The sequence below is a fragment of the Silurus meridionalis genome, chromosome 23 (assembly GCF_014805685.1).
Source record: "Silurus meridionalis isolate SWU-2019-XX chromosome 23, ASM1480568v1, whole genome shotgun sequence".
NCBI lineage: Eukaryota > Metazoa > Chordata > Actinopteri > Siluriformes > Siluridae > Silurus > Silurus meridionalis.
The window spans coordinates 20,301,784-20,320,121 of NC_060906.1; the positions used below are offsets into that span (position 1 = coordinate 20,301,784).

At 37.9% G+C, this 18,338-nt stretch overlaps 1 protein-coding gene across 1 annotated transcript in view; it reads right to left on the minus strand.

Annotated features, from left to right (window-relative positions):
* Positions 1 to 3,987: 3,987 nt before the first annotated feature.
* Positions 3,988 to 18,338, minus strand: part of rnf217 (ring finger protein 217) — a 31,990-nt gene continuing 17,639 nt past the window's right edge. Inside the window, exons 2-7 of the mRNA XM_046836396.1 lie at positions 15,799 to 16,029; positions 13,879 to 14,043; positions 10,191 to 10,392; positions 7,891 to 7,962; positions 7,064 to 7,119; positions 3,988 to 6,904 (exon numbers count right to left, since the gene is read on the minus strand). Of these exons, the coding sequence (XP_046692352.1) occupies positions 6,872 to 6,904; positions 7,064 to 7,119; positions 7,891 to 7,962; positions 10,191 to 10,392; positions 13,879 to 14,043; positions 15,799 to 16,029 (759 nt within the window). The 3' untranslated portion in view covers positions 3,988 to 6,871. The remainder of the gene's footprint in view (positions 6,905 to 7,063; positions 7,120 to 7,890; positions 7,963 to 10,190; positions 10,393 to 13,878; positions 14,044 to 15,798; positions 16,030 to 18,338) is intronic.

The following is an 18,338-nucleotide window of genomic DNA, read 5'->3' on the forward strand; positions in this document are numbered from 1 at the left end:
CATTGTGTAAATTCAGGACTGTACCGTGTAACAGTAGGATAAACGAGAAGTTTAATAAAATAAATGAAATAAAAGCAATTTAACTAGTGTAAGTGATTTTAGAGCAACACCGCCACCTGCTGGTAAAACATGGCCACAAGCCGCCATTTTGTTTAGGCAGGTAATCGGGTTCAACTATGTTGACCATGTTATTCTCCTGTTTAAGTTCTTTTAATAATGAATTAATAGCATTAACGTACTAAGGTGTATTAAAACTGTGTAATAAATTAAATAAAAGCATAAAAATGATGCTAATAAAAATACTGACAATAACATTTAAAAGCTTTACAAGGTACAGTTTGGTAAACATTTAGATATTCAATGCCTTTCTTTTTTTTTTTTTTTTCTTTATAAAAAATTATTATTCACTATGTGCTTAATGATCGCTGTATTTTTACTTCATTGAGGGATATATCTCAATCTGGGTTGTGGTTGCTCATGGATCTGATCATTGAAGATTTTTCAGTAGCTTACACACAGTAGCATTGCTTATTTATTATTGTTTTGGTCATTGATCTATAAAATATCATTGTCTGAACTTCTGATTCGAATTAATTGATTAATTAATAAATTATATTATTCGGCTTTAGCAATGCATTTGACTTTTACTAGTACAACTACACAGACATTTCTTTTGAAAGCCATTTTTAGGGGGAAGAAGGATAATAAAATGACAAGGAATCATTTATGTTCATTATATCCGCAACTGAGGATGTGATCTAGCCGGCTGAAAATGTCAGCTGGAGATCAAAACTAGGAACTTTTTTTACTGTCACTGACAGGCTACTATAAATCTATCCTCTGGTCTAGAAAGAAATCAGCCCCAGCCTCAATTCTTCATACCATTCTGTAGCTTTATTACTACTGATGGTGCCTTTGCAATAATAAAAATCCCTACAACAAATAATCCACTTTGCGACATTTTTGCCAACAGCAAATATAAACTCGTGGAAAACACTTTCGTCCCATCATTCAGAATACACGGCTGGACCAGAGCCACCTGGATCAACAGGATGTTCATGTCAGAGAGTCATCTCAGGTCAGGAAGCAGATCTTTAAAGTAGTGACTCAGACAAAATGCTGAGATGGGCAGGAAATAGAATGCATGGAAATGGGCATTGTGTGAAATAACTTGCAAAGGGAGGGCAGAAGGGTGGGATTGAGATACACAATGTTACATTTGTGTTGTCTTATTGAGCAATTGAATAATAATGTGCAAACACCAGAAATTTCTAATAATTCAAAGATGATTAAGACCGAGTCAAAGCAGGCCATTTTTTTTTCACCTGTGTTTGGTAAGTGTGATTTGATGATTTGCTTCCAGATTTCGGCGAAATAAAATGTTTACAGCTTTCTATAGATGGCTTTGGGGGACACATTTCTATCAGCTTTTGTGTGTCAAACAATGTCACGTGCATGTCTGATGTATAGAAAATGATCCAGTCTTTCATCCCCAATTCATTTCTTAATTTTTGCAGTGTATTGTATATGCCTTACTACGTTTTGTAGAGTGAGGGAGGTGAGATTGAGATGGTTTGGACATGTGCAGAGGAGGGACATAGGGTATATCGGTAGGAGAATGCTGAGGATGAGCCACCAGGAAGAAGGAAAAGAGGAAGATCAAGAAGGAGGTTTATGGATGTGGTGAGGGAAGACATAGTTGGTTTAAAAGAGGCAGATGACGAGGACGGGGGGTATGGAGACGGATGATCCGCTGTGGAGACCCCTAATGGGAGAAGCCAAAAGAACTGATTTACTTACAGATTTCTCAAAACTATTTGTACAAACAGCACAACACATTGGATTTCTTGCAAAAGTCTGAACTTTTCTCAAAATCCTCAGTTCATCTCTCAAAAGTGAGTATTTGTGTCCCATCTAATTTCCATCAGAATGAAACGTCCACTTTTCACAAATTGTTTTAAATAAAAAAAAAAAGCAAATTACTGCTTTGCAAATATTAAGGATGATTCGAGAAATGCTGCAAAGCAACTGAGAAAAACTGTACTGAATTTTATACATTTCAATTTAATTAAAAGAATCATGTTTATTTGTATAAAACTTTTAACAATGGACATTTGGCAACCCTGTCATGAACTGTCTTTCCTCTGCTCCTCCCCAGAGCATGGGGTAGTGTGATTCATCCCCCCACAGGCTTCTATCAGTTCCCTTTTAGACCTCTAGGTGCAAAAATAACGCTTTGTTGCAAAATAGGGCAGTAAACAGCCTCCCGCATGACTGTGAAACATCCAGAAAGCATGAGCAAAGTTTATATCAGTGAAAAAAGCACTGTTTTTGTAGATCCAATGTCTTAAAAGAGCTACCTAATACTATTAGCTGATTTACAATGGCTGAATTTGGGAATTAAGAATTGTGAAATGTCTGATTTTATATATATATATATATATATATATATATATATATATATATATATATATATATATAATATGCACAACTGACAGCTGGATGATCTTTTTCTTTGGGCTTCTCCCATTAGGGGTCACCACAGCGGATCATCCGTCTCCATACCCCCCTGTCCTCTACATCTCAACTACCTGCATGTCTTCCCTCACCACATCCATAAACCTCCTCCTTGGTCTTCCTCTTTTCCTCCTTCCTGGTGGCTCTATACTCAGCATTCTCCTACCGATATACCCCATGTCCCTCCTCTGCACATGTCCAAACCATCTCAATCTCCCTCACCTTGTATCCAAAACGTCCTACATGCACCGTCCCTCTAATAAACTCATTTCTAATTCTGTCCATCCTCGTCACTCCCAACGAAAACCTCAACATCTTCAGCTCTGCTACCTCCAGCTCCACCTCCTGTATTTTACTCAGTGCCACTGTCTCTAAACCATACAACATAGCAGGTCTCACCACAGTAACGGACAGCTGGTTGATCAGACCTAAAAAAACAAATAACTCACTCGGTTAGATTCTCATTATACCCCAATGTTGTTTTGATGCAGGATGTTCAATAGTCAGGATTTTATCTGATCTAATTTGATCTCACAGCTGTCCACTGCTACGGTTTATCACCAATTATTAGAAGTATGAGATGATTGAGCACCTAAACAGTCCATCTCGCAGCCTGTGTACCCAATATGACCTCTCGCCATAAGACTAGTTGGCAAAGATTAACCAGATATTTTTTGTTTTTGTCTCAATGACAGCAGGCATAGTGCTGATTTTTACTGCGGGGCAGGAAAACTTTGCTCTAATTGTGTCTACTCAGCTAAAGCGTTTTTGTTTTTAAGCCTGTGGTAAATGTTTTAAACGCGACCAAGATATGAACTTAAGGCATTTGTAAAAGGCATTGACCTTTGGATCAGGTGATCATGAATTCTCAGTCACACCAAGCTGCCATTGCTGGGCCCCTGGGCAAGGCCCTTAACCCAATAGCTACTCTATGGGATAAATGTAATTAATAATTTAAAGCACTGTGTCCCTAAAAATTCTGAATGAATGCTGTAAAAGTGTTCACTATACAGTATGTGTGGCCTTTATTTTCATCTAATTCATTTCAATTTTATTTTGATATTTATCATCCGCACATGTAGTGTTTTCTCTGCATTTTGGCTTAAATGTACAATGAAGTGGTAGCTCAATGTTTAAGACATAAAGTTGGAAATTCAAATTGCACCGACAGCAAGATACCTCTTCTGGGCCCCTGAGCAAGGCCCTTAACCCTATAGCTGCTTCGTCATAGTATAAATGACATAACTGTCGCTCTGGAACGGCGAATCTGGACTGATCATCTTTACAGTTTTGACATTTTGTATAACATCTGTCCAGATTAAAACACTTGTTCTCGTGGAATATTTCCCCAGGATTGAAATTCACAACTCGTGTGTTTAAAATTTGCATAGTGTTGAAAATTGCAGTAAATAAAACAAACCCCAGGCTTAACATAAAAAGAGAAGACAAAGACAACTCTTACATCCGCAGTGTTGGTTGTATTGTATAACCTTTTATTATTAGCATTAAGGCCAAAACCAGACATCTGAGTCCCTCTTAACACGTCCTGATGTTGAATAAACAAATCTTGGCAGCCCTGTTTAATTCCACATACAGTAATAACCCGCTGTCTGCCGAAGTGGACTGACGTGATAGAAAGATAAAGTGCAGCAGCCTACAAGATTAAGCATTGAAAGTGTAAAAGGATTTGGGGGCGGTACAAAACAAAAGACCGAATAAAACATACAATCAGGAGAAGGTGTATTCATAATTTCTAAATTCGTAACGATTAAAAAAAAAAAAAAGATTGTGCGGTGGTCTCATACATGTACCACAGGATCATTTGGAAAGTGTGCATGCACTCGTGACTCGTACAGTATACGACTCAAATGATACGTAAAAAAAAAAAAAATTCCCTCTAATACAATCCCATTTACAGCATATTAAAAGGCACAGGAGGATAAAAGATACATCAGTAATACCACTGAAAGCGGCCTAGTGGAGGCCTTTGGCTCGCAGCAGAGTGCAACAGCAGGTCTCAAATAAATGTTCATGGACTTGACTCATGGCACTGTGACCTTCTCGTATCCGATTCTCGACATGAGCGCGAACCCCTGACAGTCGCAGGAGTTAAAAAGTCGTGTGTGAAAAGCCCCGAATGCACTCCCTGAGAATAAAAGTGCCAAAAACTCCCCGGCCTGATTGTGTCTTACGTGTAAAAGTGCTATTGTCATCATCACTGAAACATCACTGAAGCTTTGGGCCGGTACCGAGGCCCGCGTTCAACACCGTGCCTTCCTTTTTGGAGTAGTGTACAACATGTGAAGAACATACGTTATAATTTTCAACACTGTGGACCTCTGAAGCGATTTATAGTCACCCCTCATCAACGACGATTAAACTGGCTAGGGTTCGAAGGTCATATTGTGTCAGATATTGTGTGCAAAAGCTCAAAACATACTGGAGGTACATTTTATACAGAATGAACCTCAGAATAAATAGATATACACACATACTGAAGAACGCAGATCTTCCTCTGGTACGTGGTGAAGTTCTTGTTATGGAACTCTAACGGTGGATGTGAATGTACATCAGGCCTCGTTTACACTTCGTGTTCGAATTTTCTTTAATGCATGCGTCTGTGAGAACCACGAACATGGATATTTTCACATATTTACATCACGTTTAGAGGTGCCAATATTTTCTGTTATATGAAACAAAGATCTCAGATTTATGTATGTCCATATACACAAACATGTCCCCAAGTCGTGATGGTTCGACTTTTTTGATCTGACGACTAGCGATACGACGAAATTGTACAAATATTGTACGTTTTTGCGCAGCAAGCAAATGTAGGAGCGTACGCTCACCCTGCACTCGCAAAACTGGCGCTCGTCCATGCACCCACTGCCACACACACACATATATATAAATATACACACACTGTATAGTTTAAATATTAAATGAGTGTAAATTGTCACGTTTTTGTACGTAACTTGTTGAATCATTAACAAATGACTGTATAAAACCCCATACTGATCACCAGTATTTTAGACTCAAAAATGAAATGATGTTGATAAAACTTAAATCTTTTGTGCAGCGTTTAAATTTTCGTACGATGCGTCAGCAGGCTGCCTCGTGAGATGCCTTACTCTCACCAGAGTTCAGTTGTCTCGGTGTTAGAGCATGCATTTTTCTCTGTTTTTCCTGTTTTCAAAGCCCAATTTTCGCTCGTCTTCTTTTATCGGTCAATCGACATCGAAACAGACCGCGCCCGCCCTCGGCTCCGCCCTCCACTCGCAAACCGGCGCTTGTCTACGCTCCGCTGCCACGTACGTATATACTTGTAAAGTTTATACATTACAGTAGTGTAAATTGCCTTTTTGCTAAAATGTGTAGTGATTTGTTAATAATGAGATGATGAGAGGTGTTTATGTTGGAACTGCATCAGAAGCACATCCTGTCAAAAAATGCTGAAAAGAAACTCGTGACAGGATGAGATGAAATTTTGACAGTGTTGACAGTGAGTCTGTGGACAGGATGGCTCTATTCCAAGCACATAAATGATAACCAGCACTTGTGCTTTCCTGCCTCGAGACAGGTACATTCCCACCTTCTTGTTTGGATCTCACAAAATTACACTTTTCCCAGATTTCCAGGTTGCCTCGATAGTCGGCGACAGCATGAGTGCCTCCTTTTTTTCTTTACTGAATGGTTGCTTTAGCTGAGCAGAAAAGCAGAAACATGAATGAATATCCCCTTTACAGCTAATCGAAAGTGCTATGGCTAAATGTAAATGTCGTAAATATTGGCACCCCTGCTTGATAATGAAAAGCAAGTAGAACCTCGGGCCTTGGCGCCACCTCGCATTCGTATTTTTATATTGCGGGAAAGAAACGAGGTCGGCTCGCCACAGGCGTCGGGTGTTTGGATGCGAGTTTCCACAATGCATGTTAGCGTGAAGTGTAAACAAGGCCTTGGGAACTGACACGAATGGGCACGGTGATAATCTCCCAGGCAGTACGGCATCCCAATTCGGTTCCACGGCTAATCTTTAGCTATTGTCTTCAGTGCAGGAACACACACACACACACACACACACACATTCCAGTAGAGTTGTAATGCAGCACACTGTGTCAGTGTGTGTGTGTGTGTGTGTGTGTGTGTGTGTGTGTATGTGTGTGTGAGAAAAAAAAGCTAAAGATCTGAATTCCTATTGTCCGCCATCAAATCCCTGAATAATCTCTGGAAACACCCGGATAAAAAAGGTTGTAAGGCGCTAAAAAGAGAACGGAGATTAAAAAGCACGACTCTCACATGAAGCATCAGTTCCATCTTTTGTAAACCAGGAAATTTCTTGCATGCTGTTGTGGTTTTAAAAATCCTCCATTGAGCAGTGATCTGGGTGCTGGAGGGAAAAAGAAAAGTATAGAGAGAGCGACCTTGGCCATCTTCCATCTTACCATATCAATGTAGTGTGTGTATAAACGTGTGTGTGTGTGTGTGTGTGTGTGTGTGTGTGTGTGTGTGTGTGAGAAGTGCAGTCTCAGCATAGCCAGCGGCCTACCCCGTTGGGGTGTTTATTCTTCTTACAGATGTAGTAAATGGGGAATGCGACCAGACCTGAGGAGAAATGAGAAACAGAAGAGGATAAGTTCAGCACTGGAGCTTTATGTCATCACGAAATTTTTAAGACTGGAAACTTTCAATACTACAATAAACTAGAATGAATGGGAATAAACTGGGAATTTACTAAATTTGCAGGTTAGCCTATAACAAGGAACTTAAATGTATTCAGAAAAAAAAAGTCTTGCAGAATAATTTTGGTTAAAGCAATCAGATTTAATTTCATTTCATTTAAATTTCTTCCCTGCGCATTAATCAAGCACATGCACACAGCACAATTACTCTAGGACAACTGAGGCCACACCCCCTACATGCACTGTGCATTCGTCCATAACACAATTTCTTGAAGCCTGCATACAAAATAATGCTAAAATACATCCATCTTGGCGAAAGTTCACGTAAATGACAAATATTACATACGTTTATGATTAAAACTCCTGTGTGTAATTTATTGCGCAACAAAATTATACTAACGATTGAATCAAAGTAAAAAATGTCAAAATCTGTATTAGTTTGCATGTATGTCAGCTTATGACCAAAGACAATATTTATGTATGTATTTATCATATTATGATACAGTTTATATACATTTCCCAAAATTCCCCATAAATTCCCAAGTAAATTCCTGGAAAGTTTTAAACTTGGGATATTTCCAAAATTCCTCATGAAATTCCCATAGAAAGTTGCTGGAAATTTCCCAGACGTTTTCCATCCCTTTGCAACCCTACTTATCGCTTTATATAAATAAAAAGACTGTAAAATTCGTACCTATGACCAGAGCCAAGGCTCCGATCACCACCACCAGAACAATGAGCACCGGAGCCACGAGCAATTTTCCCGCTGCAGGATGAAAAACAAGCATGTTAGTGTCATCGGGGCTGGAAATACATATGAATAAACAGAGAGGAACCTAAAAAAGATGAAGAGTGAGTACATGTTTGATGGAGCTGATGCACCACAATCGCTGGGATGTTACTGTAAGATCACAGCTATCAGCTACCACAGAAACCATCGATATAATAGAGAAACCCAGTATAACAGACAGGTGTCTCATATACAGTGAGAATGAATGCAAGCACTAATGCAAGAGACGAAAAAAAATAAATAAATGCAATTCAAGTCTCCTTTCACTGTAGCCACAGCTGCATACCAAAATCAATTTCCGCTGCTCTGTCAGTCGTTGTGGAAGGAAGAAACAGCAATTAATCCATGCAAATTTATTTGAGCTTGTGAAGTTTGCTACAGATGCGGGTTGTGAGCTCTGACTAGTGCAAATGACCGTCCAATCGAAGGATGTGAAAACAAGGACGTTATTGTACACCTGCTTGATCGCCCCAGTGTCGCAATCGCTATTAAAACAACAGCCTCCACGCAACATGTACTTTATGCTACAGGCGCCTGGAGTGTTGATTCTGTAGGCATTATTTAAGATTCCTTAGACACAGGCAACATCTACATATATGTCATACATTTTAAAAAGGTAAATGCACTGTACTGTGTTTTCTTTGAAAACCTTCTGACATGTTGTTTGTCATGCAAGTACATATATATAGTCCTGTCAATCGATTCAAACATGTAATCGCATGATTGTTAACTCGTGAATAATCGCACATTTTTATCTGCTCTAAATGTACCTTTCAAGTTTACAATACTCTAATCAACATGGATCAATATCAATGTTTTATGCAAATGTATGTTTATTATTAGTGAAACCAAACTCAACATAGAACACAGACAAAAATATTCTCGTAAAATGTTTTAATCATGGTGTTTTAAATTACGTGAATCATCAGGACACCAAACGGGACTTTTGCTATGTTTCCACACGGACGGTTTTAATTGACGGATGTGTGCAACATGGCAGATTTTGGTGCATGATTTGAAACTTTGCGGATCGGTAAAACAAATGTTTAGTGAAGAAATATAATTGGAGTTAATTTATTTGGTTTATATCTGAGTAAAGAAAGGACATTGTGAATGCGTGCGGGTTGCGTTGAAGGTTTTGATTTCGCCTCTTATATTTATTTATTTTTATTTTTTCATAAAAAAGGTCAAACGGAAATAAAATAGGTGCCGTTAAAATTCATTTGCTTTAAATTGATATCACAGTTTTAATTTTGACAGCCCTACTGTACTTCATTACACTGTAAGAGTTTTCTGTCTTTTAATTTTTACATCCTCACTACTTGAAGCGAAGCATTCAATCTTCTCTTCACTTAAACAAGGTCCATGAAGATAAGGTTGAACTGGAAGATCTTCAGGACCTGCTACAAGGATCTGACTTCAACCCTATTGAACATGTGAACGTTGACTGCGCTCCAGGCCTCCTCACCTCACCTACACCAGTCCCTGAATTTACTAATGCCCTTGTGGCTGAACGAGCACAAATCTCTAGAAAATCCAGTGACGCATCTTCCCAGAAGAGTGGAGGTTATTGTAACAAGAAATGGAGACTTATGTGTTATGGTCAAAACCTTTTGTCCATATAGTGCACATTCTGTCTTACCTCAGCGAGCACTGGAAAAAGATTAAAAGTATAGATATTAACTTTCTGCTGCGTTTCTGTAGCATAATGGGTTGCCTGTTTTTTCACCAAAAGATCCCACATTAACAATTAACGGCCCCCCACTTAAAGCTCAAACCTTTCAGGCAGCTAAAAGTTAATAAACTGTGACACATTTGAACTCTCTCAAAAACGTCATGTAATTGCAGCATCGGTTTAGTCATTTACCAACAGTTCTGAGGTAAATGTTGATTATTTCCGCTTTTAAACTGTATATCTACAACATGTAAGAGCCAGGTATCATCTATTTACCCAATCAGTCCGTCTTATTTATTATCTACTGTCTATATTTCCCAGCTTGCACACTGTTCTCACATCTAAAACAATTATTGGGAAACTATACACAAATATTAGAATGGGCTATATCATAATATTTAGCAAACCTCAGAATGGCTTGTGATTCACTTAAAATACCTGTATAACCACGAGTAGACCGTTGCACATACATAGGAAATTAGTTGTGTTCAATCACAGTGTTTGTTAGGAAACAGCTAAACACACTGACCGCACACGGAGCCGCGGATGAGGCGACGCAGGTGCGGTTTCTCAGGCAGGTAGCGGTACTTGCAGCCGAACACGCTCAGGTTAGAGGTGTGATCTCCGAAGAAGCGCAGCTGCCGATATTTTTCTCCACAGCGGTAGCAGAAATTCGTGTTGCACTGCTTGCAGGTCATGTGATCGCAGCCGTCCACCCTCTGGATATGAACCTGAGGCAGGAAACAGGTTTGATTTGACTTTTTGGCCAGGTCTGAATTTTTAGTAATTCTGGCGTATATGTATTTATATTTTTTCCCCTGGTGGATCAGAGGCCCTTAGCGACTGCTTATACCTCTTTCAGCTTGTAGGAACTTTAGCGTTGTGTTCATAAAACATCAAATGCTCAACTTGGATCGTTATTTGAGTCAAAGAAAACACACCAAATGCCATCCTATGCCATAAAATTAAAAGATGGGTGTTTTTAGGAATGAAGAAAAGTACATTTTAACCGAAGACAAACGTTTTTTTTTCCTGTTTTACATTGTTTTTTAGTGTTTATTTTAACCCCATTTTCTGCTTCAATTATTAGCGATGGTAAGATTTAGCAATTTGCATAAAAGTTAACGATGTGATACATCGGTTTAATAAAGTGTGCATCGGATAGAAGTTGGCATTTGTATCACGATGCATCGTTTTTAACGTATTTGCATCGGTAAAAACAAATGTATTTATATATAATTATTAGTATGCTTTTTAGAAAGGGACCAATAATTTGTGACCAATATTTTATATGTAGATTGATTTCTAAAGTGTGGTCTGTAAACACCACGGCTGCTACGTGAATATGACGTTTCACAACACTACCAAGACCTGAGTAGAGATTTACATGGCAGAGGTAGAGCTGCATCTTCCTGGAGACAGAACAGGAAAATATCATCGTTTTATTTACTTTTTTTTAAAGGCCTGTTTGTAAATATGCCATGCGTTAGAATGAAGGCACTTAAAAAAATGTATGATTTACTGTCTATTGAATTGCACAGCACCGAATTTTCTCCATTGCATCGTACTGCATTGAATCACTTTGTCTTGAAATCGAAATCGGATCGCATATAACAGCAAATACGCAATAAATGTGAAATGTTACACATTAAATCTTAGTCAGGTTTCCACAAACATTTTGTCCATATAGTTTGTGTATGAAATCAGTAATTTTTTTTTATTGTTTCATTCATCTGGCTACTATTTGTGTATTATTATCAATAAGTAGTTTTATAGCTACTTTTTTTATCAGCACGTTACTGTTTCACGTCTTTTCCTGTCTTTGTTTTGAGAGGATCTTTCCTGAACCTCGGCCACAGAGAATGCCAGCATGAGCAATCCAAGAAAACAAAGAAGTGAGCAGATGAGCCAAGAGCTAAACCATGAACAGAAGCACAACAGCTGCGATTAATGAGAACAGACACTCTCCAGTAAATCCAGTAAAGCTGCCAAAGAGGGGGTCGTGTTTGCTTCCTCGGTCCGGCGTTACACACCAAAGCTGTGCAATTCTGGTTTATTTGAGGAGTACTAGAGAGCGCAAAAGAATTGTTGAAAGGAATCTATGTATAGATTTGGAAGACATGGTAGAAAAAGAAACACTTCCTGAGACTCTAGGGAAGGGAACTTGACAGGAACTAGACTTCAGTGGGTGACATTCGACATACATGTGTTGAAAACTTATTCAGTATGAGCAGTCAACAGTTCTTAGGTACATATCTACAGTATCCAGCTGAAATCTTTATTTTGGAAGCACTGTCTTTCAAGTATCCACCTGGTTCTATTCACATCAATCTGTGCAGGTTTTAAAAGAACTCAAAACTATGTTCATGCATGGATTTGGAGCATATTTGGTTAGGTGTGACCAGGAATAAGGCAGGTAACTGCCTGTTCATACTGAACACTTCAAAGCTTCAGGCAAAATGCCTTTTCCTTTAGATTTTTTTTAAACTTCCCACTAATGTAATAGTGCAGGATTAAGTCCCAAAGAGCCAACAGTGTGTAAATGAAAATTAAAATAAATTAGCATATAAATATATATTTTTAAACCCATATATTTTTAAACCTTTTGGGGGAGGTGGTATTTAAGGCTCAGGGTTACTGATCCGTATATTATTATTATGATTATGATTATGATTATTATTATTATTAAGATTATTATTACCATTATTAAGATTATAATAATAATAATTATTATTATTAACGTTTGTGAACAACATTCATTTTCATTTTTAAAACAATTTTAAATTAAATGCCTGCTTGGTTTTAAATAAAAAAAATGTCAAAAATTAAAAATGTGTATATATATATATATATATATATATATATATATATATATATATATATATATAAATAAAATAGAATAAATCAAAGTAACAAAATATAATTTTTATTAATTTAATTGAATCATTGATTTAATTTGGCACAAATTCAATAAATGGAACATTTTAATTAAACAGTTTACATTTAATTAGAGCCTATTTGGGGAATACAGGCGTGTGTGTGTGTGTGTGTGTGTGTGTTTTTCCATTTAATATAGAATTTTCAAAAAAATTAATAAATGTCCTACATAACTGTTTTCAGCATACTTTACCAAATGTCTTCATTCCTTCCATCCTATATTCATGTGCGGAATTGTCAGGATTTGTCAAGAGAAATTCTTAAAGCTGGACATATGTGTTTTCGCACATGCGCACTATAAATCGTGTTTGTTGTACGGAGTGAGTAGCCACAGTGACACTGCGCTTAAAGTTTCTCTTTCAGTTTTGTTTTCTACGTCTTGAATGTGAGGCGGAGACTAAAACATGCGGTCTGCCACTTACTATGCTCGTGAGGGGAAAACAGATTTTAACTTTGTTGCACACGTAAAAAGGATTGCATTCGGTACACGTGCATTGTACTACGTGTACCGTTACACCCCTAATGAATCCCAATGCAAACCATCTGAAAACCATTAACAAAGGGTTAACACAGTGTAAAGCTTTCTGTGTACGGCTTCCTGAAATGCCATATTTCCATGCATTGTTTGGATGGAGACAAAAAAAACGAGAGAGGGAAAAGAGAGAGAGAGAGAGAGAGAGAGAGAGAGAGAGAGAGAGAGAGAGAGAGAGAGAGAGAGAGGAGGAGGTGAAGGTGGAGGAAGTGAGAAAGACAAACAAACATCCTCTTTTCACACTGTTATTCAACACACAATCCAGTATATACAGTTACACTTCTCTCAGTAGTTACACTTCTCTCCTTCACCGATCCTAATCCGATCTTTTGAAAGGCAGGATAGTAAAACTAACTCGGGTTTTCTTACAAGTTCAGAATGTTCTCTTTATCTATACATTTACAATGCTTGTACCAGTATGTTCCAGGGTTCTAGCTCCAAAACTCTGCTGGTCCAGAACCCAAAAAACCTTAGGCTTGGGGGTGGAGCCACAATGTTACTATAAAAATTATTATAATTTTTTTTTTCAAGGGTCAAAAAACTATTTTCATGAAAGCCAAGACAGTTTTGTACATTATGGGGAAGTAAGACGATTGTAAAATAAATAAATAAAAATATCTGAGAAAAGATCTGTTTTACTGACAACAACATAAAAAAAATATATTGTGTAACCCAGTAGTGCAATAGGAGTGTGTATGTTTGTATGTTTATGTGTGTGTGTGTGTGTGTGTGTGTGTGCGCGCTGTACCTTGCAGTGTGGGCACTTCTGGGCGTTCCTCTGGCCGTGCTCGATAACGCTGGCCCACGTTCGCAGCAGCTTGTCTCCCTTCCTGTACTCGCGGCACTTCAAACCCTCGTGCCACGGCGCATGGCATCTAAAACACCACACCAGCTCGCACTTACTGCACTGGATCTGTGTGGAGACGTAGTGCGTTAGGACTCAAAATACAGAGTGCAAATGTGACCCGAGCACCAATCTGTAGAATCACAGGTTGTTTACCTGAGAAAATCATATTCTATCCTATCACTAAAGCTAAAATACTTGGTCTTTGTTAAAGATAATTTAGGTAATATAGTCAGACCAGCATGAACACTGTATAGACAAAAGGTTTTTTTCATAAACCCTTGGAAAGTGGAATGGTAATCTGGAAAGAAATGACATGTTCGCGTGTTACGGTAATTGAGTCGTTTTAAATTCGTCTACTTTTCAAAGTCGTTTTTTTACAAAATGTAATTCGACTTTTACTTAAATGTGTGTTTCGTTCGAAATGTTCTACTTAACTACATTTTAAATCATGTTCGTCATGGAGTACAAAAATTTAATAAATAAAAACAATGCGAAACGCGGTCGAATATAAAGTCGTTTAATGTGTGCACTCGCGTGATCATAAATGACGTTCTACTGCTATTGAATTTCAATGTAGAAAAAAAAACTAGTTTGAGATTTATATCACTTCGTCCTTTTTCAAACACTACACTAGAACCCCCCACCCCACCCCCACTGTTAAAAACAACAACAAAAACAAGTAACTAAATTTTACTTTTTACATTTTAAATGAGCTACTTTTTACTTGAGTAGATTTTTAAACAGGTAACTTTACTTGTACTTAAGTAAAATTTTATTAAAGTAACAGTACTTATATTACTCTTTCCACCTCTGCTTTCGTCACAAAGCAGCTTTACAAAAATATATAGATTACTTAGTATAAATAATATAAATGTCAGCATCATACATTTTCCCCATATACGTTTATTCCTAATGAGCAAGCCGGTGTTGCTCGAAAAAAACTCCATGAGATGATATGAGAAAAATAGTCTTCAGAGGAACCAGATTTAAGAGGGAACCCATCCTCATCTGGATGACATTTTATGTCCATTCATTATAGTTCAATGATCTTCAAGAAAATAAATAGTTTACATGGGTTTAAGTGGAAGGTCTTGACTGGCCTTAACCCTTTTGAACACCTTTGGGATAAATTAAATGCTGACTGTATCCCAGGCCTATATCAGTACTTGACTTTACCAACATACTTGTGGCACAAATCTCCACAACTACACTTCAAAATCTTATGCAACATCTTCCCAGAAGAGAAGTTTACTATAACAGCAGTTGCGGAATAAATGTTGAAATGGTTGTTCAAAAAATACAAATCACATGGTCCACAACCAATTGTCTATAAAGTGCAAGTTTGTAGTTTCTGCTGTATTTTGCACATACTGTATAATGAAAACCAAAGGATGTCCTGCCTGATAGTGTGAAAGCAAGGCTAGTGTCATAGTGAAAAAGTGAATCGCTAGAATAGAACAGAATAGACTTCATTTTTCACATATACATTACAGCACAGTGAAATTCTTTCTTCACATATCCCAGCTTGTTCAGAAGTTTAGGTTAGAGGGCAAGGTCGGCCATGATGCTGTGTCCCTGGAGCAAAAAGGGTTAAGGGCCTTGCGCAAGGGCCCAAGAGTGGCAGCTCGGCGATACCGGGGCTTGAACCTACAAACTTTCAACGAGCAGCTAGCTGTAAGAAACTAAACTAGCTAACATAAGAGCCATGTCACCTTTCACTGATTTCATTCATTCATATAACGAACTGACTCTGGATGAATTTTTTAACAAAACACAAAAATACATCTTAATGAAAATTCGCTGTGAAACGTTTCGCTTTACCTTGTACTTGGGCTCATCTTTGTTTTGCGTCGACAGGCTGCGTCTCTTCAGCGACGTGAACAAGGTACACTTTGGACAGGTCTTGGTTCCTGAGTCCATTCTGTTAAGTTCCAGGAAGTACTTATACTTCGCCACATTCTCAGAGGCAAGGTGGGCCAGCACCACGCACTCCGCCAGGTATCCGCTGCACTCTGGGATCGGACACACGATCTCTGTGAGGCCTGAGAAAACCTGAGGATGGAGATACGTATTCAGCATGAGTAACTCTATATAACTCTAATACAAATACAGTAGATGGAAAATGTCTACACACAATTATGATATTGCAGGTCTTTCAATGAATTGTTACATCCTTTATGTAACAAAACAAACAAAAATCCATGAAAACCTGAATAATAATTGGAATAATTGTTATAGATTTCCTCAAATTTTTTACTTCAGGCTTTAGAACATCTGGTAAATGACTCTATTCAAACAAGACAAGACACAGAGTCAAAGATCAACGTTTCAGTAAAAAAAATAAAAATTAAATAAATAAATAAAAGGAAGAAAAAAAAAATGGGAGTACTTCTGGGAGTAAAGTGCTTCATAGATATAGTGCATACAGCACCTGAGGGAACCTGTCCTGACTAAATTTAACAGCTGAATGAAGTTTAATGTGAAGGCATATGGCTCGATGCACAGTGACCTTTCAGAGTCTGCAGCAAAAGCCTCAGGCATTCCATTTGGATTTCTTACATACCAGAGGAGCCGATTTTGGTTTCATGCCGAGGAATCACACTACCAGCTAATATCTTGGATTTCCACACACACACAACACCACGTTCTCATAAAATTACATAAGAACAAACAGGTTTAATACAAGAAGTTCATTTATTCCCGTCCCTGTCAATCTCTTGACAGGACAATTGAACTACCATTCAACAAAGAAAAGAAGTTTACTACCGCTAGCAGTAGAATAGATACAGTAGCATATTGCTAATAGCATAAATAATTAACAAAACATTCTGCCCTACATCTTTAACAACCAGACACCAAAGTTACACCTTTTCACCTCACAAAGCTGGTTTAAGAATTCCAAGGTCAACACTTATCTAGATATGTCCAGCATAAACTGGAAGTAAATGCTTCTGAATGTGTTTCCCATGGCCTTTTCTCTTTTAGCAACTTAGGTGGCTTCCATATCACCATAGCAACAACAATATATCACTGGTAACAATAATATACAAAATTCAGTAAATAAATGTATTCCAATGAGGACAAAATGGTTGCCTGTCACTCAAAATTAAAATCTTAAAACCTTTCTTAGGCTGAGACAAGCTAGCTAGCTTTGGGGTTGGCTAATCCCTCCTCACGATGTCTAGCTTTTCTGGAAAAGTCTGCCTTAAAAATGGATTTTTAAGTATGTCCGAGGCCAAATCAATTTCTCTTTCTCCGCCAGCCATTGTGGGCATAAGAAAGTCTAACTCAGATGTATAATGTGTGCAGAGCGCCTCAGATGTGTTTTGCTAGTCCAACTTGGCTGTAACAGTTTCGCTTTGACCAACGAATTAGAGGACGGAAAAATGCTGACGTTATTCTGGGCTAGCTAGCTGAAATCTGATTGGTTAAAGAAACAGACCCATTTCTTATATGGACTAAGGTACATGTGCCAGCACTTCTGAGTGTGAAGGCCCTAGGCAGATTAGATTGACATGGCAGCATATAGAGGCTGAAATCTGATTGGACAAAAAAATCTAACATCCACATACATGTACTGGAAACAGTGCAGCCAAGAGAAACACTACGAAATGAAGAGAATAAACTGTTGGGAATAAATGAATACAATTTCATAGAACATATATTAGAATTTAGGTTGTAAATGTAGGTCAGTGCTTCTGATAGTGTTTAGGCCAGCAGAGAAGGCTTTGCTGGCCTTGACGGCCTGCCACTGGTATACAGTAATTTGTTAATAATTTAAAAAATTACAGTACATAATTTAGCATAATAGCAATTTACATTACAGTATTGTATGAACTATACAGTATGTATGTATGTGGCAGTTTACAAGTAGGGCGGTACAAACGTTTCGCTCCCAAATGTATTGTCGTATCGCTATCGCCATCGTACGAACGAAAAATCGTAAGTCGAACCGTCGTACGTTTTTAATCCTCAGTTCAATAATCATATTCATTCACAGAAAAATAATATCCAACCTAGCTCAATTAAAAAAAAATATACCACAAAACAGTTTAACTTTGGTGAAACAAAAACATCTGGTAAAGTCCATGCAAACACAACAGGACAATTTGCATTAGTGTGTTCCTGTGAAGGATGTGTAAGATGAGAGATCTGGCCAATCAGATTCAAGCATCCATCAGTGCTGTGGTGTTATGATGTTTATACAGTGATAAAAATATAAAAAAAAAACGGTTGGTCATTTAAAAAATATCATGCCGTAGAATTGTCATAATAAGTCAGCCATCACTGGCGCAGAGAGGAGTTCATATATCCTGAGGTAATTTTTTATTTACAAATTATGTCATCAACACCAAATTTAG